This window comes from Heptranchias perlo, chromosome 21 (assembly GCF_035084215.1).
Source record: "Heptranchias perlo isolate sHepPer1 chromosome 21, sHepPer1.hap1, whole genome shotgun sequence".
NCBI classification, from domain to species: Eukaryota; Metazoa; Chordata; class Chondrichthyes; order Hexanchiformes; family Hexanchidae; genus Heptranchias; species Heptranchias perlo.
Genome location: NC_090345.1, coordinates 25,361,160 through 25,387,998, shown reverse-complemented (window position 1 = coordinate 25,387,998; position 26,839 = coordinate 25,361,160). Strand labels below are relative to the sequence as shown.

Here is a 26,839-nt window from a genome sequence, read left to right as displayed (position 1 = left end):
TTCTAAGTGCAGTTACCTCCCCACACAATAATCTAACTTACTTGCAGTTTTTCCTGAAGTGCATTGTACACCTGATAAATGGCCCGGATATCTTTAATCACTCCATCTTTGTCAAAGAACTCAGCCCTAAGTGGAGAAAATAAAATAGCTTATTAACTCAAAACTTGAAATTGCACTTATGCACCATGTTCAAGGGTTACACCATTCCAAAGGAAATTGTAAATCCAGACCAGTTCTCAATACTGAATGGTAAAGAACTTAATTCTTCAGGTTTTAGGAACTAATTGTGATTTTTAAAAGCCCTGTAATGATACAAGTTCGTGACTGAATAATTCTCAAGTTTTATAAAAGGTAACATTCAATTTGTACAGGGGATGGGCATATTGAGCAAGGAAGCCTTGTTCTGTACTCACTTAATACAATATCTAACAGCTCATTTTCTGCAGTCTTCATAGCTACTGAAAAACCATTAATACTCTTAAATGTTTTGAAATACTGCTATAGATTGATAAAGGAAAAAGATTATGTACCTCAAAAGAGACATACACTATCACACGTATTCAAATTCATGCTTTTCCTTACACAATTTTTAATTCAGTAGCCTTCGTTTACTATTACTCAACCTGTAAAAGAAGTCTAACATTTAGCTTAGTGGTTTAACGTGAAGTTAAGATTGGGCCATGCAGTTTTAAAAAAAACATGTTTGTCCTCCAAAGTTCTCTTCTTCACCCTTCTCCTTCACAGTATCATAATAGGTACAGTACGGGAGGCGGCCATTCGGCCCATCGTGCCTGTGCCAACTCTTTGAAAGAGCTATCCAATTAGTCTCATTCCCCTGCTCTTTCGCCTTAGCCCTGTAATTTTTTTCCCTTCAAGTATTTATTCAATTCCCTTTTGAAAGTTACTATTGAATCTGCCTGCACCACCCTGTCAGGCAGTGCATTCCAGGTCATTACAACTCGCTACATAAAAAAAAATGTTTCCACATGTTGCCTCTGGCTCTTTTGCCGATCAACTTAAATTTATGTCCTCTGGTTACCGACCCTTCTGCCACTGGAAACAGTTACTCCTTATTTACTGTCAAAACCATTCATGATTTTGGATGCCTCTATCAAATCTCCCCTTAACCTTCTCTGTTCTAAGGAGAACCACCCCAGTTTCTCCACATAACTGAAGTCCCTCATCCCTGGTAGCACTCTAGTAAATCTCTTGTGCACCCTCTAAGACCTTGACATCCTTCTTAAAAGTGTCTTGCCCAGAATTGAACACAATACTCCAGCTGAGGCTTAACTAGTGTTTTATAAAAGGTTTAGCATAATTTCCTTGCTTTTGTATTCTATGCCTCTACTAATAAAGCCCAGGAACCCTTTTTTAAAAAAAAAGCCTTCTCAACCTGTCCTGCCACCTTCAAAGATTTTTTTTTTATTCGTTCATGGGATGTGGGCGTTGCTGGCAAGGCCAGCATTTATTGTCCATCCCAAATTGCCCTTGAGAAGGTGGTGGTCAGCCGCCTTCTTGAACTGCTGCATTCCGTGTGGTGAAGGTTCTCCCCCAGTGCTGTTAGGTGGGGAGTTCAAGGATTTTGACCCAGCGACGATGAAGGAACGGCGATATATTTCCAAGTCGGGATGGTGTGTGACTTGGAGGGAAACGTGCAGGTGGTGTTGTTCCCATGTGCCTGCTGCTCTTGTCCTTCTAGGCGATAGAGGTCGCGGGTTTGGGAGGTGCTGTCGAAGACACCTTGGCGAGTTGCTGCAGTGCATCCTGTGGATGGTACACACTGCAGCCACAGTGCACTGGTGGTGAAGGGAGTGAATGTTTAGGGTGGTGGATGGGGTGCCATTCAAGCGGGCTGCTTTGTCCTGGATGTTGTCGAGCTTCTTGAGGGTTGTTGGAGCTGCACTCATCCGGGCAAGTGGAAAGTATTCCATCACACTCCTGACCTGTGCCTTGTAGACGGTGGTAAGGCTTTGGGGAGTCAGGAGGTGAGTCACTGGCCGCAGACTACCCAGCCTCTGACCTGCTCTTGTAGCCACAGTATTTATGTGGCTGGTCCAGTTAAGTTTCTGGTCAACGGTGACCCCCAGGATGTTGATGGTGGGGGAATTTGGCGATTGTAATGCCGTTGAATGTCAAGGGGAGGTGGTTAGACACACTCTTGTTGGAGATGGTCATTGCCTGGCACTTGACATCCCTTGACATCAAGGCAGCATTTGACCAAGTGTGGCACCAAGGAGCCCTAGTAAAATTGAAGTCAATGGGAATCAGGGGGAAAACTCTCCAGTGGCTGGAGTCATACCTAGCACAAAAGAATATAGTAGTGGTTGTTGGAGGCCAATCATCTCAGCCCCAGGACATTGCTGCAGGAGTTCCTCAGGGCAGTGTCCTAGGCCCAACCATCTTCAGCTGCTTCATCAATGATCTTCCCTTCATCATAAAGTCAGAAATGGGGATGTTCGCTGATGATTGCACAGTGTTCAGTTCCATTCGCAACCCCTCAGATAATGAAGCAGTCCGTGCCCGCATGCAGCAAGACCTGGACAACATCCAGGCTTGGGCTGATCAGTGGCAAGTAACGTTCGCGCCAGACAAGTGACAGGCAATGACCATCTCCAACAAGAGAGAGATGCCAGTGTTGTAGCTGTACTGGAACAGGAACTGGAGGCGCGGATAGTTCTGGAGCACAAGTCTTCAGCACTACAGCTGGGATGTTGTTGGGGCCCATAGCCTTTGCTGTATCCAGTGCCCTTAGCCATTTCTTGATATCACGTGGAGTACATCCCCAGGTTTCTCTGTTCCTGCACACCCTTTAAAATACTTCCTTTCCCCCTCATAGGGATGTGTCTACTCTTTACCTGAACCAACTCTTCTTTGAAGGCCTCCCATTGTTCAATTACTGTTTTGCCTACTAATTTTTGATTCAGATCCATCTGGACAAGATCCTTTTCTTTAAACTCACTGAAATTTTCCCTCTTCCAGTTAAGCATTTTCGCATTTGATTGTTCCTTGTCCTTTTCCATAACTATTCTAAACCTAATGATATTATGATCACTGTTTCCCCACTGAAACATGCAACAACTGTCCCACTTCATTCCCCAGATCTAGATCCAGCATGCTTTTCTTCCTTCTTGGGACATGGTTTCAAAGATACTGTGCACACTTTCATATTTTGTCCAACTCACTTACTCTGTGTTGAGGTTCACATTTGAATATCAGCAGCCTATTTGACCATGGGGGTACGGAGAAGAGGCAATTTGGTATTACAGCTGAACCATCAGGTCCTCATCTGATGTCCAGCAGGGGCAATGGGTAGCAATCAGGAGAAGCCACTTTTCTCCTCCTCTTCCCTGGGACATGACGATCAATTGCACTATGCCTACTACTGCCCTGGCTGAGAGCAGCTAATTCAGGGCAGAACTGGACCTGAAACCTTCCTGGTTTGTATGGCTCAGCTATTCACTGGATAGCGAGTAATACCCAATAAAATAATGTTATTGCTAATTTCTGCACAAAGTTTGATCCATGTGCACACCATCAAGTTCAGTCTGCGCTGAATAAAGTGTGGACAGACACCTCTAAGTGGAATGTAACTAATCTGCTCATAACTGCACTCATCGTCGTAAAAATGATCAATGTAGTTTGTCTCAACTATGTGAAATGACATGAAATGAAATTCTGCAGGAATATAAAAGATCAAATTATGGCTGGTCACATCACAAGTTCACGTGTCTTTCAGTTACGTACCAAAATGTGCAAGGTCAATTTCAAGCTCATTTTGATAGGAACCCTGCATGTGTCAGGCTGTTACGGATCAGAAAACAGAACATTTTCTTGCAGTGCTCTAAACTGAAATTCGATTCATGAAGCAGTTGAAACCAATTTGTTTCTTTCATGACCTATGCACCAATATAAATTCCAATGAGACTGGATGTCAAATATCGGCAGCACCACTTCTTTTTTAAAAAGATAATTAATTACAAAGAACAGAAAACGCTAGAAATACGAGAAGAGTTCATACCCGAAACATTGTGTCTGTTTCTCTCTCCACAGATGCTGCCTAACCTGATGAGTGTGACCAGTGTTTTCTGCTTTTGTGTCAAATTTCAAGCATCTGCATTAATTTGCTTTTAGCTACAAAGCACATCCTTATTTATGACCTTTAGATATCATCAGGCTTACAGGAGTTAAGAACCCAGTAATGGGAGAGACCATCAGTTTAAGTTACCATAATCATAAAAGTAGAACTTAAAATTTGAGAACAAATGTGCCAGCACAGTTCCACTGAGCCATTAGAAGCAAGACAGCCATAAGATGTGCCTGTCATATTGGCTCAAATCAACACAGGAAACTGATTATGTCCCAGAAATCACTGCACACCACAAATCAACATGATCGATATCTACTTAGATTTGTGTTTCCTGATAACATGCACGTAATTTCTACAAGTTACTGAACAGACAAGTTTAGGTACATTGACCACATCACTGCATGGTTTTCAGTCATCTTCCTACACCACAGCATTTATAAATCTTTTGTTGGAATATTTTGAAACTGATTAAATACTCACCCATGTTCTGTTACCACCTTGTCGTAATTCCACGATGTGTTTGGTACCGAGGAACTCTTATACTCCTGTTGACTAGTATTCCCCAAATTTGGGATTGTGAGCGAAACTCTCTGATCATACCTTCAGTGGAAGGATACGACATTTTAAAACCTTGAAGTACTGCATGGCAAAAAAAAGCCACAATACCTGCATGTGACTGTGGGAGTACCTTCACCACAGACTGCAGCGGTTCACCACCACCTTCTCGAGGACAGCTAGGGATGGGCAATAAATGCTGGCCTTGCCAGCGACCCTTATACCCAAAGAATGAATAATTTTTAAAAAAGTTTTGTATGAGTATTTGCTTTAATAGATTGAGTAACTCAATTCATGACAATGTCTTAAGTGTAGAAGTTTCTGTAAACTCAAGTATAAACACACATTCTAACTTCATTACTTTGCAATTCTAGTTAACCCATAATCACAAATATACACATTAAACTTATTAAAACTGGCATATTTTATATACAATGCACCCATATCCAATCATAAAGTCAACATGCTTGGCAGGGCTGGGGGAAGAGGGCAGTGAAAGAGAATTACCATTATCAGTTTTACTAGGTAGTTATGAAGTAAATGCTCAAAATGTTTAGAATTCATTTATTCAATAAATCTTAGACTAAGCAAGCTAGAACAGCTTACCGGCGATTGGGCCTAAAGAGCACATACTCCAATGCATGCGTTGAGTTGTTTGCTGTGGAGATAAAGCTAAATAGAAGGAAGACTAAATCAGGCACTCCAAGGATATTTGTCAGCTGCTTATGGATAATATGTTCTCTGTAGGACATCTGCTGCTGTGTATTCCTTCTAAATCTGTACCAGCCAATAACATTCTACAGAAGAAGAAAGCTATTAGGACTTTCATGGGCAAGAAACCCATTTTACATAAATACAGTGAAACACTTATCTTCAAATATTCAAATCTTTGAAGGGGGTAGAGGGGAAAGGAAATACATTTTTCATGTTTCTGATCCCATTCATGCTGCTAATCCACAGGCAGATGATCTGTCCCACATTTCGGCCATTGGTACCTTGACCATCATGGGCTGACTGATGTTTTCTTGTGAATGTAAGAAAATCAAACTTCGGCTTCGCCACAGCGATGTGGGCAAGATGAGGGCTTGTAACAGTACGCAGATACCTTACCACACTACACTGTCAGTAACCTAAAAATATTTTGTGCTCATTTCCGCCAAAAAATTATTCTCCACACCCTTGCACTCATTTTTTGTGTTCTTCTACTCTGTCACCTGATATGAATTGGCCTTCGTATTTGGTCCTGCACCTTCTTTCCCCACCCCCTGGCTTGTATTCCCTTAAGTTTAGAAGGTTGAGGGGTGATCTAATTGAGGTGTTTAAAATTATAAAGGAATCATTAGAGTAGACACAGAGAAGCTATTTCCTCTGGTGGGGGAATCCAGAACAAGGGGGCACAATCTTAAAAAATTAGAGCTGGGCCATTTAGCAGTGAAATCAGGAAATACTTTTTCACACGAAGGGTAGCAGAAATCTGGTTCTCCCAAAAGGCTGTGGATGCTGGGTAAAATTTTTGAAGACTGAGATCGGCAGATTTTTGTTAGATAAGGGTAACAAGGGATATGAATCAATGGTGGGTAAATGGAGTTGAGGTACAGAACAACCATGATCTAACTGAATGGTGCTACAGACTCAAAGGGCTGAATTGTCTACCCCTGTTCTTATGTTGCAACATTTACTTTAAGAGGAAAAATGTGCAAAGTTTACAACAAAAATAAGTCAACACTTACTTTCCTCCTTCCTCTGAGGATTCTATCCAGACTTTCTTCATCAACTCTTCCTGCATAGTCATAAAAACTGAAAATGACAGTTTAGATTAAAAGGATGTAGTCCTTGTAACAGTATGCTAATATTGCAACACAAGCAAAAGTCTGAAGTCACCTTAAATTGTTTAAATAAGTAAAATGGGTTTGTTTGGGAAAATATGGCTTTAGAAAGATATATTTATTGTTATTTGCAGAGGACAGTGCCCGAATTTGTATACTTGGACAGCTGCTTCCAGGTCTACCAGCTGGCTGGGAAACTGAAGTACAGTCCCACCACTTACACCACCCATGCTTATCATGGGCAGCTACCTATATCAGACAAATAGCACTAACCATTTGCCAGTACCATAGGAGTCAATAACAAAGGCGCTGCTTAAAACGCATTAAGCGCACTGGCTATTTTGGACAGTTTAGCAAGTTCTTCGCACCTCGTTAATCCCCTTTATTTACCGATTTATCCGCCATTTCACAGCATCCCTCTATCAGTGTGTTTTTTTTTCATGCACTTGCAATTTCTGTGACAAATTGTTCAGAGTTAAACTTGAGTTGTATGGTCGCAGAAACGAAGATATCGGGAATTAAAATATCTAAAAGAATCACTAGAATTGCACACGTGACAAAAAACAGACCATATTTGTAGACAGTACATATCCTGAAGTTATTTGATCTGGCCATAATAGATGAAAATACATGGTGTTTTAGGTTTCCTTGGTTTAAACTGTACATATTCTGTTGCTGGTCTCAAATATGAGGCACTTGTGATCAGTTTATACATAATGAATCGGAGATTTGACCTTCCCATTGCTAATGATACAGCACAGAAGGAGGCCATTCGGCCTATCGTGCCTGTGCTGGTTCTCAAAGAGCTACCAATTACGTCCCACTCCCCTGCTCTTTCCCCATAGCCCTGCAAATTTTTCTTTAAGTATATATCCAGTTCCCTTTTGAAAGTTATTATTGAATCTGCTTCCACCACCCTTTTAAAAAAATATTTAATATTTTATAGCTTTCTTTAAGTCAATGAGGTCCTGAAGGGTAGGGGGTGATGTTTATATTTTTCAAATTGTAATGCTATTAAGTCTTAATTCCAGAATGATTATGCTGAACATGCTCAAACACAAGAAAACATTTGTAAACAATTTTACAACACCAAGTTATAGTCCAGCAATTTTATTTTAAATTCACAAGCTTTCGGAGATTTTCTCCTTCCTCAGGCAAATGTTTCAAGAGCTCCTTGAAGCCTACGCATTTATACATATTGAACAATACATGGTGTTTACAGACTGCCCCTGCAACTGCCCGTTGCCAAGGCAATCACCGTGTTCAGACAGAGAGGTGTCATCTGCAGAACCCCCGAATACACATTCAACAAAAAAACAAACAGGGAAAAAAAACAGAGAAAAAAAAAACACAGAGAGAGGCAGAAACATCCGGAAGGCAGAGAGAGCCAGCAAATGACCCATTATATTAAAAACAGATAACATTTGTTCGCTGGTGGGGTAACGTGTAGCGTGACATGAACCCAAGATCCCGGTTGAGGCCGTCCTCATGGGTGCGGAACTTGGCTATCAATTTCTGCTCGACGATTTTGCGTTGTCGTGTGTCTCGAAGGCCGCCTTGGAGTACGCTTACCCGAAGGTCGGTGGATGAATGTCCATGACTGCTGAAGTGTTCCCCGACTGGGAGGGAACCCTCCTGTTTGGCGATTGTTGCGCGGTGTCCGTTCATCCGTTGTCGCAGCGTCTGCATGGTCTCGCCAATGTACCATGCTCTGGGGCATCCTTTCCTGCAACGTATGAGGTAGACAACGTTGGCCGAGTCACAGGAGTATGAACCATGCACCTGGTGGGTGGTGTCATCTCGTGTGATGGTGGTATCTGTGTCGATGATCTGGCATGTCTTGCAGAGGTTACCGTGGCAGGGTTGTGTGGCGTCGTGGACGCTGTTCTCTTGAAAGCTAGGTAGTTTGCTGCGAACGATGGTCTGTTTGAGGTTGGGTGGCTGTTTAAAGGCGAGTAGTGGAGGTGTGGGGATGACGCTGAGAGACTCGGATTACGCTGAGAGACTCTGCCGCCGTACCTCTCGCACACTCCGCAACCATCTCATACACCAACTCTACAGCAGACGCCACAACCTCGAAACCAAGATAGAGTCCATACTCTCAACCTGTACTCAGGACACAGCAGACCAGCTACGTTATACCGCCAAACAGACGAGGCAACGGAACTACGCTGCCTACATGAAAACCAAGAGCAGGAAGCTTGAGAAACTCGGCATCACCACCAGCAACGACCAAGCTTCCCCTGGTACCACGGTTGCAACCACAGGGAAGTCTATTGTCAATTTATCCGACCACACCCTTCAACCAGACGAAATCGAAGTTCTCAGCCGAGGGCTCAATTTCTGCCCCACTACCAAAATGGACCCCACTAGTCTCGCGGCGGACACAGAGGAATTCATCAGGAGAATGAGGCTCCAGGAATTCTACCACAAACCCCAAGATTTCAGCAGCGAACCCAATGAGACAATCGACGATCCGGAACAGCAGACAGAGGGATCCGCGGTACAGCAACCGAAGAGGAAAGAGTCAAACTGGACTCCTCCGGAGGGTCGCTGCCCTCAGCTGGACATGTATGCTCAAGCTGTCAGGAAATGCGTCAATGCCAGATTCATCAGCCGCACTCAGAAGACAGTCCAGAATGTCACCCGAGCACAACGCAACGCCATCAACGCTCTCAAGACCAACCGCAACATAGTCATCAAACCAGCGGACAAAGGAGGAGCCATAGTCATACAGAACAGAACAGACTATTGCAAAGAAGCATACCGACAACTGGACAACCAGGAACACTACAGACGGTTACCCGCAGATCCGACCAAAGAACACACCCACCAGCTCAACAAACTGATCAAGACCTTCGATCCAGACCTTCAAAGCATCCTACGCATTCTCATCCCACGTAATCCCCGCGTGGGAGACTTCTACTGCCTCCCAAAGATACACAAAGCCAACACACCCGGACGTCCCATCGTATCAGGCAACGGAACCCTGTGTGAGAACCTCTCTGGATACATCGAGGGCATCCTGAAACCCATCGTACAGGGAACCCCCAGCTTCTGTCGCGACACTACAGACTTCCTACAAAAACTCAGTACCCACGGACCAGTTGAACCAGGAACACTTCTCACCACGATGGACGTCTCGGCACTATACACCAGTATCCCCCACGATGACGGCATCGCTGCGACAGCATCAATACTCAACACCAACAACAGCCAATCTCCGGAAGCCATCCTACAACTCATCCGCTTCATCCTGGATCACAATGTCTTCACCTTCGATAACCAGTTCTTTACCCAAACACACGGAACAGCCATGGGGACCAAATTCGCACCCCAATACGCCAACATTTTCATGCACAAGTTCGAGCAGGACTTCTTCACTGCACAAGACCTCCAACCAACACTATACACCAGATACATCGACGACATTTTCTTTCTATGGACCCACGGCAAGGAATCACTAAAGAGACTACACGATAACATCAACAAGTTCCATCCCACCATCAAGCTCACCATGGACTACTCCTCAGAATCAGTTTCTTTCTTGGACACACGAATCTCCATCAAAGACGGGCACCTCAGCACCTCACTCTACCGCAAGCCCACGGACAACCTCACGATGCTCCACTTTTCCAGCTTCCACCCTAACCACGTCAAAGAGGCCATCCCCTATGGACAGGCCCTGCGAATACACAGGGTCTGCTCAGACGAGGAGGAACGCGATGGACACCTACAGACGCTGAAAGACGCCCTAGTAAGAACGGGATATGACGCTCGACTCATCGATCGACAGTTCCGACGGGCCACAGCAAAAAATCGCATAGACCTCCTCAGGAGACTAACACGGGACGCAACCAACAGAGTACCCTTTGTCGTCCAGTACTTCCCCGGAGCGGAGAAACTACGCCATGTTCTCCGCAGCCTTCAACATGTCATCAATGAGGACAAACACCTCGCTATGGCCATCCCCACACCTCCACTACTCGCCTTTAAACAGCCACCCAACCTCAAACAGATCATCGTTCGCAGCAAACTACCTAGCTTTCAAGAGAACAGCGTCCACGACGCCACATAACCCTGCCACGGTAACCTCTGCAAGACATGCCAGATCATCGACACAGATACCACCATCACACGAGATGACACCACCCACCAGGTGCATGGTTCATACTCCTGTGACTCGGCCAACGTTGTCTACCTCATACGTTGCAGGAAAGGATGCCCCAGAGCATGGTACATTGGCGAGACCATGCAGACGCTGCGACAACGGATGAACGGACACCGCGCAACAATCGCCAAACAGGAGGGTTCCCTCCCAGTCGGGGAACACTTCAGCAGTCATTGACATTCATCCACCGACCTTCGGGTAAGCGTACTCCAAGGCGGCCTTCGAGACACACGACAACGCAAAATCGTCGAGCAGAAATTGATAGCCAAGTTCCGCACCCATGAGGACGGCCTCAACCGGGATCTTGGGTTCATGTCACGCTACACGTTACCCCACCAGCGAACAAATGTTATCTGTTTTTAATATAATGGGTCATTTGCTGGCTCTCTCTGCCTTCCGGATGTTTCTGCCTCTCTCTGTGTTTTTTTTTTCTCTGTTTTTTTTCCCTGTTTGTTTTTTTGTTGAATGTGTATTCGGGGGTTCTGCAGATGACACCTCTCTGTCTGAACACGGTGATTGCCTTGGCAACGGGCAGTTGCAGGGGCAGTCTGTAAACACCATGTATTGTTCAATATGTATAAATGCGTAGGCTTCAAGGAGCTCTTGAAACATTTGCCTGAGGAAGGAGAAAATCTCCGAAAGCTTGTGAATTTAAAATAAAATTGCTGGACTATAACTTGGTGTTGTAAAATTGTTTACAATTGTCAACCCCAGTCCATCACCGGCATCTCCACAACAAGAAAACATGACATTGAGTGCTTCTTTCTAGCTCCACCCCTTAAATATTTCACAATATTTTACATATTATTCAGAATAAACATATGCGTGATATTCTAGAAATCTGGAATTCTCTCCCCCAAGAGGCTGTCGATGCTGGGACAATTGGAGCTTTCAAGACTGAGATCGATAGTTAGTGGCAGAAACACCAACGTGCTCGCTATAAAACGATGGGCACTGTATTTTCAGTTATTGACATGAGAAAGTCAAAGTTAAAACCTAATGCAAACAGCAGCTGTATGAATATCGAAGTATTAGATTTAAACATCCAGCATTAAGCCAGAGTTTAATGTTAGTCACATAATTAGTTTATGTGCAACAACACTGGTGCTGCACTACAGAAGCTAAACATAATACAGCATGAATAATTTTATATGGCTGTGCAGTGAGACTACCTGGAGGTAGTGTCTTTGCATTCTACATCTACTGCATTATATCTGCAACTGACAATACTGACTAAATAACACACATTATAAAATTCAATATTTGATTGACCAGAAAGAATAGCTTGAAAAGGCTAAACAGAACTTTTATCTGATATCCAAGTAAAATTATTTCCAAACTGTAAGACTGAACAAATTTGGGACCCCAGGGCCTATAATTTCAAACCAAGCAATGCAAACAGACAATACAATTCCATGGCGTCCATTTACACTGCTTCAAAAATGAACATTGCAACAGCAACTAAGGATGTGGAAGGGAAACTCTTCAGAGTAGGAGGAGAGTTGCATTTTTTGATCGGCCACAGAACTGCATTTTTCAATTTAGTGTATTTGCTAGACGATTACCTCACATGGTCGGGGTTCTTCCCTAACTTTTCTCCAGATACACAAACCAACATTAAGTTAGTTTTAAAAAAAAACAGAACCTCCTTGGAGTCTCTGAAGATGCAAAGGACAGAAGTACTGTTAAACAACTGTAATTCAAATACTTATTCATTTCACCTACCCACATTAAGTGTATGCTCGTATCATAACACTTGAAGGGGAAATATTTGCAGGGTTATGGGGAAAAGAGCAGGGAAGTGGGACTAATTGGATAGCTCTTTCAAATAGCCGCCTCCGGCACGATGGGCCAAACGGCCTCCTTCTGTGTTGTATGATTCTATGATAACAGAATAAGATGAAACCAGCCATGCATCATGTTTTTACAACCTAGCAGCTAACCAGGGCCCACAGCATTTTATTATCTACAGCAGTTTCATTCGTTTATTACATCTGAACTCCTTCATTGCAACGCTGTCTTGTAGCTCAAGACATTTTCTTTGATGTACACTGTATCGAACACTTCAAAATATAATGATCTTTCTCAGCCAAGATAATATTTTCTGCTGAGCTAATATGTAGTTTTTTTTTAAAGTTCAATTTTAGGACTAGTGCATTCAAATGTATATTGAATTCCAGATATCTAAAACCAAGTTTTGATAGGCTTCTCCCTTTTGGTCAGACTCTAACTCTCCATGTTCATTTCTAAATTCTTTCCCTTCCCCAAGCAGTATGCTTAAATTCTGCAGGGAGAGATTTATTTGACTAACAATCTCATACTGCATTGCTCATAGGTAGTCTGGGATCTGTAGCATGGTTACAATGATTAGCTGCTAACCCCATTTGTCCCTTTAAGGCAACTGATCAATTACAGACTGTGGAAATCCAGGTAATTGTAGGTGCTTGAAAATGTCAGGATAATTAGAGGCTAGTAAAGTTCAGGTTCCAGGATAAAATGGCTGCAAAGAATTACAGGACTTGGCCAAAAGCATGATCAAGGAGGTAGGTTCTAAAGAGACTTTTGAAAGTAGGGAAGGCATAACAGGGCAAGGGGTTTAGAGAGAATATCCCAAAATGTGGGGCAAGATGGCTGAAACCTCTGCCACTGATTGTAGAACAGAGAAGGAGGAGTGGAAATCGGAATTGGAAGCACAGAGGATCCAAGCAGGGAAATAGGACTGGAAGAGGTTGCAGTGGTAATGAGGTCACAGAGGGATTTATAAATTGTTTCTGTCCTGCCAGTCTCAACAAAGCCTGCACACCACTCACAATAGTTTCTTTTCTTGTGCCTTCATTGGTAGCTCTAATGTGCTGCAGGATTTAATCCTCACACCCACCATCACATCACCCTGCCAATTCCTAATTTATCAGCTGCCCCTCATATGCCGATGATAGCTATCTTTATCTCTCTGCTACTGCCTTTGATTCCATGACTGTCAGTGCACTGTTGAGTACCTGCCCAACATCAAGTTATGGATGAGCCATAAGTTCCTGGGAGCTCAACGCAGACAAGACAGAAGCCATCCTGTTCAGCCTCTACCAGAAATGAAGTGCACTAGGCCAATCCAATTCCACATCGTGGATGCTGGCTCCAGCTCAGCCGTATGCAAATCGGTGTCTTGCTCGTTCATAAGTTGAGCTTTACATCCCATATCCAATCCATCATCAATATGCCCTATTTCCACCTTTCTAATATAACCCAACTCCAGCCCGATCTCATTTCCACTGCCACTGAAACCCTTACTTATGCCTTTGTCACCACCAGATGCTATTATTCCAATGCCCTCTTCTTCAGCTTCCTGAAGTTCACACTATATAAACATCTACTTATCCAGAACTCTGCTGCTTGCATTCCACCCTGCACAAAGTCCCACTCATCTATCACCTGTCCTGGTCAGTCTCAAAATCTTACGGTCCAATCCATCCATCCAGATTTCTACCACCTATATCCTATCCAACATAAAATCCCATTCGCCTCCCACCCCTACCTTGCCAACATCAATTGGCTCCCATCTCAGTGCATAGATTTCAACATCGTCATCCTCAATAAATCCGTGCATTTATATAGTATCCCTAACATAGCAAAAAGTTCCAAGGCATTCCACAGATTGGACCCAAGCAGGAGAGAGATTAGGGGAGGAGGTCAAAGACCTAGGTTTTGAATGGGGGGGAAATGAAGACAACGGTTTTTGTGGGGGGGGGGGGGGGGTCAAATATGAGGCTAATTTAACTGAACACTACTTATGGTTGAGCAAAGGGAGGGGGAACATGCAGTAGATCAAATCTGAAACAACAGAGGATACCAGCAGGAATGTTGGGTTGGAGGAGGTTGCAAAAGAAGGGAGGAGCAAGGGAGGGATTTGAGGATGATGATCTTGAAATCTATGCACTGAGAGATGGAAGCCAATTGATGTTGGCAAGGTAGGGGTGGGAGGCGAATGGGACTTTATGTTGGATAGGATACAGGTGGTAGAATTCTGGATGGATTGGACCGTGAGGTTATGCATCATCAGACTGAGTTTGAGCAGGCATTCAAGAGGGATGCAATCAGGGGCTAACCTGGAGTTTCTAATGGTTTTAGTCTCACTAATATTAAGCTGCAGAACAGTCCAGTTCACCTGTGACGATGTTGAGCAGGCAGTTGGACAGTAATGATAGTCATGGAATCAAGGGTGGCGGTGAAAAAGAGGTAGAACAGAATATCTGTATGTGAATATGAAAGCTCACTTCATGCTTATGGTACAAAGATCTAGGTGAGATATCACTGCATTTATCAAAGCAGGAACATCCAACCTCATCATTCATTGGGAGCAAGCTCAGCATTTTGCCCAATATCTCAGCTTACTTTTATGAATAGCATTTCAAAGGAGAAAAGCTTTTCCAGCGACATCAATAGGCCTATCAGTAAAAAAACAAATGAAATGAAAACCCTGAAATCATATGAAATATATAAGCAGTTCATGACCACAGGTCATCCCAAAGTGCCTCAGCCATTGAAGTACTTTTGAAGTGCAGTCACTGCTGTAGGAAAACAAACCAGTCAATTTGCGCACAAGGTCCCACAAACAGCAATGAGATAAATGACTATATAAACTGTTTTTTTTAAATATAAAAATGATGTTGGTTGAGGGATAAATGTTGACCAGGACATCAGGAGAACTCCACTGCTCTTCTTCGAATAGTCATATGGGACCTTTTACAACCACCCGAGAAGGCAGATGGAGCCTCGGTTTAACATCTCATCCGAAAGATGGCATCTCTGACAGTACAGCACTCCCCCAGTACTGCACTGAAGTGTCAGCCTAGATTATGTGCTTAAGTCTCTGGAGTGGGGTTTGAACCCACGGCCTGACTTATAGGCAAGAGTGCTACCACTGAGCCAATGTGGACAGTTAAAATCAGTTGGACTTCTAATTCTGTTTGCTGGACCTAGAGTGCATGTGGAGTGAAGTGAGGATAGGAGCAGGTTCAGCTGTGATGCTCTTGGCTGCCATCTCCAACCTCTGCAATTACATGGCCTGCAACACTGTGTCTAGGCTCACACTTGGAGGAACACTGAAATAGCACCAATGAAACCATACTTTGGCAAGAAGCAAGTGTCGGCAGCAGAGAAGAAGAAAAAAAATCTTCAGCTCAGCACATGAAAGTTACCCTTTCTCCCCAACACACTCCATTACAAAGCACTCCAACCAGTAATCAAGTTGAGAGGCAACCACAAATTCAACTGCCAGATTTGAATGACAAGCAACTTTGACATTTGAAACCGCAACTATTTGTAAGTAATCTCTGTGGTTATCAAAATAGTTCCAAAAATTAGTAATCAAACAGAATATAATGGCTTACCTAAAGAGCTGGTAACCAGGCTCGTGGTTGTGGATTTCTGTAATGAAACAGAACGTACACATTTTAATACTAAATCTAAACTGTACTGCAGAACAACATTTTTAGTGTCTTTAAAAAACTTTAAAATAGTTAATGTGCAAATCATACTGCAGACTGAGGATCTCCTGCAATAAAAACAGAATAAGCACCAGACACTACGGATGTGTATCATTATCCATTAGCAAGAGCTACACATTTGCAATTTTGACATGCTATATGTTCTTACTGCTGGCTGGCTTCTGTATGTATAAATTGTTAAGCACAGTACATAATTTGGGTACTGCAATCTTCCAGGGTTCCCAACTTTAGCAATAATGAAAATTAGCTTAGTTTAAAAAAAAATTAGTCCAAGCCATAGAAAAGCTGCAGAAATCACCCATTTCTGGAAAGATTCCTGCAGAAATATTATTTACCTTACATTAGCTACTTCTGTATTTATATTGCCGAATTACTTCAGGAAGTAGCAGCTTAGCAATACCTGCAGAAACTCCGGCTGCGGTGGAAACTATCCCATTTATATTTCAGGATGGTTTCCATGCTAGGTTAAAGGTCATCAACATCTGCATGCTTATTTTAGTCACAGTTCAAAATTATCTCCAACTATTTAAGTGCATTCCACATGGAACCATACTGCAGCATCAGTTGCTGCCATGACAAGAATAGGAAGGGGATAAAAAAATACAAAATGAAAATAACTGCTGACAAATGAGCTATATACTGCCATAAAAATCAACTTGGGAACAGAGTAAAAACTGACAAGTTGGCAGTTTACACAATTCCAGATTTAGCAAACAGCCAAATTCAGATAATTATCTGGTTATGCTTTATCAAGTCACAGAAGTTCCTCTTTGGGCTCATCAACAGGAGTTATATGAAAGATTTGTTTATGGCATATTTAATTTAACCATACTGCATATTACAAGATTTTCTAATCTACTTTCCCTTCTCTCAAGTTTGTTCTCAGTTGCTGTCACTTCTCTAGGGTACGGTAGCATAGTGGTTATGTTACTGGGCTAGTAATCCAGAGGCCTGGACTAAAATCCAGAGTCATGAGTTCAAATCCCGCCACGGCAGCTGGCGAATTTAAAATTCAATTAATTAAATAAAAATCTGGAATTAAAATACTAGTATCAGTAATGATGGTCATGAAACTACCGGATTGTCGTAAAAACCCATCTGGTTCACTAATATCCTTTAGGGAAGGAAGCCTGCCACCCTTACCCGGTCTGGCCTATATGTGACTCCAGACCCACAGCAATGTGGTTGATTCTTAATTGCCCTCTGAAATGGCCTAGCAAACCACACCACCACCTTCTCGAGGGCAATTAGGGATGGGCAATAAATGCCGGCCTTGCCAGCGACGCCCACATCCCGTGAACGAATAATAAAAAAAAAAATTCCCAGTCGACTGCCTAGATAAAATCCATTACATTATAACACACCAGATACCTTTGATTCCTTTGTCACTGTTTTAATCAACCTCCCCAACCAAAGCCACAGCAAAACAAGTTAAAAAACTATTGAGCTCCGGGCAACAATTCAACTTTAGGGATATGCTAACATTTTAAACCACTAAAGCTGTATAGTTGCAGTTTATAGGATGGCAGAACTTGATTATCATAATATATATTATGACTTATCAAGTTTATATAACAATAGTCTTCATTTCCCATTGATGAACTGTTATTACTTAATTAACTTGCAGTGACTAGGTCACAATTCTTAAACCTTCAGCGTGGACATCATCCTACATCAATCCTGTGAAGTTTCAAGCCAGTGAATAACCACCAGACCCACTCCTATGGTTTACGTTAGAATCTCCGAGATTACGGCCTTCAAGTATCTCCTAATAGATCAATTATTCTCCATTTTAAACAAACACAGGTCAATGTCAATTTTGTTAATCCTGTGGAGGCACTCACCCGATTGCACAACTTAGTTGTTTGCACCTTTAGTGAAATAGTCCCTTCACAACATCACATGAGAAAATTATTTCTGCAGGAATTTGCACACTCCCTTGGTTAAATTGTTTTAGTGCTGCACAAATTACATCACCAAATACACAGAAGGAAACAAAAGATCTCCAAGCAGTAGTATTGGCAACAAAGAGGGAGAAAATATTCACCCATTTTATCATCGGTTTATTTTCAGGTCGCTCAGGATGCACAGAGCAGAGCCATGGTATGTTCCACAAATTAGAATTGGAGCATGGAGGCATACAATATCAAGTTAAATAAAGAACGGCAAGAAATCCCTCTGTAAATGAGCTGCTTCAACAGAATGTTTTCACTTAAGTTTTTTTTTTAAAAAAAGGACAGAATAAACTGCCAACAAAAATATTAATTTAACACTGATCAAAGTATTGGCTGCCATGGAGATAGCACCCTTTGTTAAAACAAGTTATGTCATTGCTACCAGTTGCAGCGACTGCAAAAACAAACCATTAATCAGGTCAGAAAATGTAACTGTAATCACAGCAGTTTACCTTGTGCCATTTTTGGATAGTATCTATCCCAACACATTGCAAAAGAATGAATTATAGGATTCATCTATTTGACTTAAGTCTGAATTACTAATGTTATATTCTATAGGTGGTAGGGCAGAAGCTACTCCTGCAGTTTATCAGGTACTTTCCAGATATTAGCTGTGCCCTTTGGGCCAGAGAATTGGCAGAAAGTGAGGTGTTTACTCAGAGAATAACTACCTACAAGTATGGAAAAGGAGAAGTCCCTTTGGGCTACTCATATGCATCACCCTAGTGACCAAGTTATGTGTCATTGCTGAGGTGGAGAAGTCATGGTGCGGGTGAGGGGGAGAGAGGAGAAAAAAACCCCACAAAATCCAAAATTAGATGCCGACTTTAAAAACCATACCAATAAAAGGTAAATGAAATAATATAGTAATTGGTGAAACACCTTTAACAGATAAATCTCTTAAAACATTTTAAATCTAATTTTTTTAATTACTAATGTTGTACAAAACAAATTTATATCTTCAGACTCCTTCATTAATGAAAGGTGCCAATGTTAATTATGCTTTAAACAAACACCAAGTTCTAAACTGATATGGTTCAATAAACTATTTAAGGGCAATTAAAAATTGGCACTGTCCCATATTACTGTATTATATTAGTCTTTAGAAACAGTTATTTCTGTTCAGTCTCCCAATAGACTTAAGCTAATTTACTACTAGTCACTGATGTCTTAAAATCTTACAAGCCGTAGAGCATTAAAATGCTAAATTCTTCACTTGGAGGAAAGGGAACTGGCTGGTTTAGAAATCAGCATTGACCCAGTTCTGCAAACAGGGCACTCTTCGGACTTTTGAATCAAGGTTTTGCAAATTCTACATTTTTTGTTACTTGTCAAGTTTCAGGATTTTCGATTATGCCAACACAGGAGGATTTTGGTGCATTAAAAATATTAAATTAAATGTACATCTTAATGAATTCAATTCATGAACAGCAGAACTGGGAAATGTAGATTAGGATCCAGATGAAGCATCTGAACCAGGGTATTTTGGGAGTTAGTGTAGGTATCCCAGTGAACATCCATAGCTTTTGTCACTGAGATGACATTCATTTGAGCACAGCATGGGGTTGCTGCTGAGAATATACTCTTGGAAAGCAGACAGCTGGTTTGGTTGACAGGCCTACTGGCAAATTCCTGAATGGGGAAGCAGTTGGGAGGGGCAGCCTAGAAAAAAGACAATAGGACACGTGGGGGGTGATTTTAAACCCCAAGAACGGGTAGGTTGGTGGCAGGTGGGAGTTGAAAATAGTTGTTTTTTGGGTCACAACCGCAACCCGGCTTTATTTCCGGGTTTAACGTCAATGCGTAAAAGTACAGGCTTCCCACTGGGAATGCAAAGTCCGAAAATTTTGCGGTTGCGACCAAAAAAACCCAACTATTTTCAACTGCCACCCACCCCCAATCCACCCATTCTTGGGGTTTAAAATCACCCCCATGAAGTCAGTCAGTCCAGTTTAGTCTGCTAAGGAAGCTCAGCATCATGAGAAAATTCACTCATCTTAAGTTTAGGGCCAATGAGAACCAGAAGGCTGGCCAGGAAAAAGTTAAGTTACCCATTAACGTAGAATAGTGTGGTGTCGTTTTTTTTTATTCACAAGGAACAGTTTGAAGTTAACTGAATTTTAATTATAACTGTTACTGTACATCCGCTTGTCTAAAGTAAAGCAGTTTATCAATTTGTATTTGGCCTCATCTCACTGAAGTGTTTGCAGTCCATCTACTGAAAGATTGGAGAAGTGCATGTGAAGGCACGTGTGAAAGACACAATATCCAGTTCAGATGACAAGGAAGTACTATTGTTACGCCCCAGTTTACTATTGTTGATTAGCTAATGAGCAGTACAGGCACATTCCTGAATGCAAATGCAGAGATTGCTTATGGGACTGACTAGCACTACTGAAGCCAAAAGAATATCCAAAGCAGACTCAATTTAATTAAATTGAAGAAATTTATTAGGAATTCTGCTAGTTGGAACCAACAATATCGGATATCAAAAGGAACTTACGGCCAATCACCATTGGATCTTTGTATAAGGTTGCATTTAGTTATATTATCCTTATCCATGCTTTTGAAACCTCTAGATAGGATTATTCCAATGCCCTCCTTTCTTGTCTCATCCTCCACAAACTGCTGCCCATATCCTGTCTCACTTGCCAATTCCCAATTTTTGATAGCCTACAGTGACTCCATGCTTCCAATGTAGTAAATTTAAATTCCTTCAAGGCCACAGAAAGATTTGAAGACAAAGGCCCCATTCTGTCTCTCCATTTTCCTTCAGTCTTACATCCCCCCACCCTTTTGTCTGCCATCTTCATTGATTTTAACAGTTACATAGAAGCAGTAAAGTAAGGCAGGAGAATTCAGGACTCAGCAAAGACACACAACATAAGATTGCAACACTAGGGATCTGAAGGGACAGAGTATTGTCTGAGCAAGTGTGGCTATTCTCTTCTATAACATGCACATTTATACATAACAAATTTTAATGCTGTGGAGATGCCGGTGATGGACTGGGGTTGACAATTGTAAACAATTTTACAACACCAAGTTATAGTCCAGCAATTTTATTTTAAATTCACAAGCTTTCGGAGACTTCCTCCTTCCTCAGGTAAATGTTCAGGATCTCCTTGAAGCCTACGCATTTATACATATAGAACAATACATGGTGTTTACAGACTGCCCCTGCAACTGCCCGTTGCCAAGGCAATCACCGTGTTCAGACAGAGAGGTGTCACCTGCAGAACCCCCGAATACACATTCAACAAAAAAACAAACAGGGAAAAAAAAGAGAAAAACAGAGAGAGGCAGAAACATCCGGAAGGCAGAGAGAGCCAGCAAATGACCCATTATATTAAAAACAGATAACATTTGTTCGCTGGTGGGGTAACGTGTAGCGTGACATGAACCCAAGATCCCGGTTGAGGCCGTCCTCATGGGTGCGGAACTTGGCTATCAATTTCTGCTCGACGATTTTGCGTTGTCGTGTGTCTCGAAGGCCGCCTTGGAGAACACTTACCCGAAGGTCGGTGGATGAATGTCCATGACTGCTGAAGTGTTCCCCGACTGGGACGCGCAACAATCGCCAAACAGGAGGGTTCCCTCCCAGTCGGGGAACACTTCAGCAGTCATGGACATTCATCCACCGACCTTCGGGTAAGCGTACTCCAAGGCGGCCTTCGAGACACACGACAACGCAAAATCGTCGAGCAGAAATTGATAGCCAAGTTCCGCACCCATGAGGACGGCCTCAACCGGGATCTTGGGTTCATGTCACGCTACACGTTACCCCACCAGCGAACAAATGTTATCTGTTTTTAATATAATGGGTCATTTGCTGGCTCTCTCTGCCTTCCGGATGTTTCTGCCTCTCTCTGTTTTTCTTCTCTGTTTTTTTTCCCTGTTTGTTTTTTTGTTGAATGTGTATTCGGGGGTTCTGCAGGTGACACCTCTCTGTCTGAACACGGTGATTGCCTTGGCAACGGGCAGTTGCAGGGGCAGTCTGTAAACACCATGTATTGTTCTATATGTATAAATGCGTAGGCTTCAAGGAGATCCTGAACATTTACCTGAGGAAGGAGGAAGTCTCTGAAAGCTTGTGAATTTAAAATAAAATTGCTGGACTATAACTTGGTGTTGTAAAATTGTTTACAAATTTTAATGCATCTTTGGACCATAATGCTGAGTGCTGCAGTATTATAATTTTTGCAATTCTCTGGGCAATTAGTTTTGAATATTGATGCACTATGGATGCAAAACATTAATCTTCTAGAAGAAAATAATTTTCTTACAGAACAAACATAAAAAATGAATTCATTTTCCATGTCACAGGTGAAACAGGCAGCCTTTATAAATTTTAGCTGCATTCCCTAATTCCTCCACTTAACATTATGAATACTTCAAGTCTTTCATGGGCCAATGCCAAATGCTGAGGAGTCCACATAATTCTTTCCACATGTTTGTGCAACAGTTTACAAATGTATATGCTATATATAGTTACACCAAACTCCTGGGAGTAATGAAAGACTCTGAATTTTACATCCTTCAGTGCACAGGCAGATTCCCCTTTGTGTGTGTTGCTCACAGTAACTTGGATGGGGCACTGTTTTATAAGGACACGAAAGACATTTAAACCGAGGTCCCGACTTCCTGCTCAGGTGGATGTAAAAGATCGGATGAATGGCAAGGGAGTGCCCCAACGACCTAGACAACATTTATCCCTCAACTAACATCACCAAAACAGGTTATCTAGTCATTTATCTCATTGCTGTTTGTGGAACCTTGCAATGTGCAAACTGGATACAGAGCTTGCCTGCAAAACAACAGTGACTACATTTCAAAAGTAATTATTTTGTTGTAAAGCACTTTGGGACATCCCAAGGACGTGATCTTGCAAAGTAACATCCATAAAGATCAGCGCTGTGCTGCGCATGTAAACTTTGTCTTTTGTTTGCACCTATAAAATTGGCCATCACAATAATTCTCAACTTTGTTGTGCAGTCTTGACAAATGTACTAGTGATGTCAAACCTACAGCAGTTTTTTTTCTATTCAATATGATCAAAGCCATCTGTGCTAATTTGTTACAATGATTCAACCTCTACTAACAGTAGTTCACTATTAAAGTTTTCAGTACATTTCTCAAACTTACTGTAAAGGGCATCTTGGAACCAAGCTGCCCATTACAAATTTGGGTCTTGCCTTAGATATTCTCTCGGGTATAATGGGGCTGGTAATTCCCATTAGCGGTCCCACCACCTTGCTTTTAGGTACTGCCAATATCTAACTATACAACAGTAACCTAAGAGTGTAACAATAGGACCTTACTTATGCTCTGAACTGAATTTTTGCATCTTTTGTGTGTGTAACTCTCCAATTTTATCATAGGCTGACCAAGAAAACTGGATAAGACAAGGCCAGGAAAAAACATTGTGTTTTACTTTACAGTCTCACTTAATTGAATTAGTACAATTTACCATTGCATAATACAAAATAATAAAAATGCTTCCCCATATGAGCGGGTCATTTTGCTTGACTTAAAATAACTTCTAAAATACTGTCCTGCATTCTAACCCTTTGAGTCTGGTGAATGCCTGCCCTAGCAACTTTCTGTTTGAAACCTGTCCGTGTGCATTTCTGTCCCTATTTTTAATCTGAGTGTCACAGGCACAGCTTGTGCTAGGCAAAACCTGTCATGGGCCTGGGACTTCCAACACAATGGGTGTACAGCATTTAAGAATTATACAGACTGGATAACAAATTATTTACTGTTTTCGATCTTTGCGGAAACAATTTCAATGCCTAGTATTTTAAACACCTTTCACCTTGGTGCTTTTGGTGTGGATAAATTTTACTTTCAAAACTCAACAATTAAATGCAAATCTTTTCCAAAATCCTCAGTCCAAAAATTCCAAAACATAATACTTCCCTTTAAATCAATGCTTGAAAATATTAATTGCAGAAATTGTTTAAAGGCATTTAGAATTACTTTTTGGTTACATGGTTCTCATAAGTTACATTTGTCACCCCTCACTAATCAAAGTCTACTGGACCACACTGGAGAGGGAATTGTGGGAAAAAAAACTTTCCCTACCATTTCTTCAATGGCCTCCAAGAGTCCCTCTAAGGCCTGGAAAAGCTAGTCAGAGCTTGCACGGTGTATGCACCACCTAGTTTTCCACACATTTTGCAGAACGATCCTACGCAGTCTCAGGACCCTTCTTAGCATATTTAAATTGATCCAAGCACACCTAAAAACAACTATGACCAATATGCTTGCAGCCATGCCGCTGGCACAGGACCTCATGTCCAGAAATTGCTATACATTCTGCCCGATTTACACCCGAAACAGGTGAAACGCATACCAATTTCAACCCCAGTGTGTCCAAATAACTTTTGTGCAATGTGATCCATGCCAAAGTGCGAGGATATCAGATCAGACCTATATAAAATGAGTTTGATATCCCTGTACTAGAGGTAAGAAAGCTCCACTGTCACATGGCAGATGTTAGTTCCAGTTTCAAAAGAATCATGGAAAAGCCTATTAACCCAAGTTCACATATACAGCATAATGTATTTCACTACTGACAGCAGTGTGTTTTTGTACTATACCTATCACTTTAATTCTATGACTATTATAGATCAAACATAAACAAAAGAAATGCAACATTCCTGGAATAATGTATGATAAGATTTTAACAGGACTATCCAAACTGTAGACCACAAAAGATCACTCTAGATTTATGCAACTGTATCAATATAAAATGAACACTTTACAATAAAAGCACTGCAAACAATGTCACCTTTTATCAGCACATCCTAATTCCCACTGTGATATCTCACAGCATCCATGGTTTTTTCCAACACTTCTTGGATGAATTCAGTTTATTTATGATAAGGAACAAACATTGCACATCTTACTTCTCAGCCACCATGTAATTGTTCCCAAATTGATAACTTAACCATCAAGCTTACTTCCGGTATATTCTAAACAAAGAAGAATTGCTTCATTGCAACGGGAAATTAAAACATTAAAGCCAGATTTGTTTAATTGTACATAATCTGATATTTTAATCCTCTATTCCTCCTCCCTTTTCAATTTTTAAAGTTAAATACAATGCATCATTATTAGTGGTGAAATTAAGATTGCAACTTTTTAGTAATCCTGTACCGAATTTGAAATTAAAATAGAAATACTCCCTACCTTTTAATTAGAAGTAGCCCACTGATTATATTATTCTGATCACTTCCATAAAAACATTTTACACCAGTAATGCCAAAATCAACAGAACAAAAATATGCACTACAAGTCCATAACTTCCAGTATGAACCTAATCTTATTTCAAACTCCTTGCCCCCCCAACCCCCACACCCACCTGACAGTCAAACATATTCAAGATTAGCAGACTTACCTATTACTTGCACAAGCTCAGTGTTGCTGATTTGTGAATCGCTAATACTGAAAGTCTCAAGTTGTTTTACATCTCCCAAGAGAAATCCTTCCTGCAGTGAAAAACTCCGTTAAATAGAAAAATAAGGAAAAACAAAACTGCAAAATAAAAAGTCAATAAATGAATTAGAGAAATAAGCAGAAGTAATAAAAACAAATCAAGTGCTTTCGGTATAATTAACAGTTAACTGGCTCATCCCAACTTTTACATCAGATAAACTGAATGGATACAAGTAAAACCACTCCACTAATAGAGCTGTGAATGCAGTTCAGTTCAGTTGTCTGAAGACCATCAAGTCAATCTCCGACAAATGGGTAAGTACCATTTGGTTGTGACCATTTTAATACAAGATTGGTCAACAAAAACAAACCCGAGGCTCAAGTGATATTTGTCTGCCTGACAAAATTCTACACTGGTGTAAAGGGACACCAAAATGTGCAAAGACAATTCTTGGAGCTACGGTCTGCACATCAAGAAAACTGGGCCTGGGCCATTTTTAAAAAAAGTTACAGCAAAAACATTTCATAAAAGTTCTATAAAGGACTTTACACCCGGTCTCCGTTAAAAACATTATTCACTTTGGTTAAAGAAAACATTCGGAGAAACAGATTTTAACAACGCAGTTCGCTTTTACAACAACAAAAAACCTTCCGAAAATAGAACAGAAAGTGGGCGCAACCAGTCAGGCCGATCCATTCACATCAAGGCTGCAAAGCAGTGACTCCCGAACCGGACTCCCGAGTCCCTGCTCGGTCGACTCACTCTGCCGAGTCCGTCTGCAATTCAATGTGTTTGCAACCGATTTCCGCGGTGGCCTCTTGCCCGGGGACAGGGCGGCTGCTGCTGCCGCCGACCGTCCGGCCGCCCGGGCTGAGCTCGTCACAAACGCGAGGCGCTTCACTTGCGCGGGGTTCCCAGTTTTTGTTTTAAATTGTTGAATAAAACCCGGACCCCTCCCGCCAGGAGAGGCCAGGGGTCCGGGTGACAGGAACCGGAGACTCGGCCTCTTCGCAGACCGAAACGCCCACTGATAACAAGCTGGCGGGATCCGAGCGCGGCGCTCCGCTCTCGGGAAAGCGGGTCGGGTGCGAGGCAGCTGGTACCTACATGGTCCGAGGGGCTGTTGGCGTGATGATAAACTAAAGAACTGAAAGTGTAGCCCGAGACGGAGGCGGCCATTTTTTTTCCAGCCTTCCCACCCACACACCCCCGCGACACGGGCACTTCCGTTCCATGCAGAGACCGCTGGATGCGCCCGACTTCCGCCCCTCAGTTTCTAAACTTCCGCCCCGCTCGCCCA

The 26,839-nt window shown here is 42.0% G+C and overlaps 1 protein-coding gene across 1 annotated transcript in view; it reads right to left on the bottom strand.

Annotated features, from left to right (window-relative positions):
• Positions 1-26,798, bottom strand: part of abraxas2 (abraxas 2, BRISC complex subunit) — a 35,392-nt gene extending 8,594 nt beyond the window's left edge. The window contains exons 1-7 of the mRNA XM_068002322.1: positions 26,647-26,798; positions 25,501-25,591; positions 16,024-16,060; positions 6,373-6,439; positions 5,249-5,439; positions 4,568-4,687; positions 42-126 (exon numbers count right to left, since the gene is read on the bottom strand). Of these exons, the coding sequence (XP_067858423.1) occupies positions 42-126; positions 4,568-4,687; positions 5,249-5,439; positions 6,373-6,439; positions 16,024-16,060; positions 25,501-25,591; positions 26,647-26,718 (663 nt within the window). The 5' untranslated portion in view covers positions 26,719-26,798. The remainder of the gene's footprint in view (positions 1-41; positions 127-4,567; positions 4,688-5,248; positions 5,440-6,372; positions 6,440-16,023; positions 16,061-25,500; positions 25,592-26,646) is intronic.
• Positions 26,799-26,839: the final 41 nt, after the last annotated feature.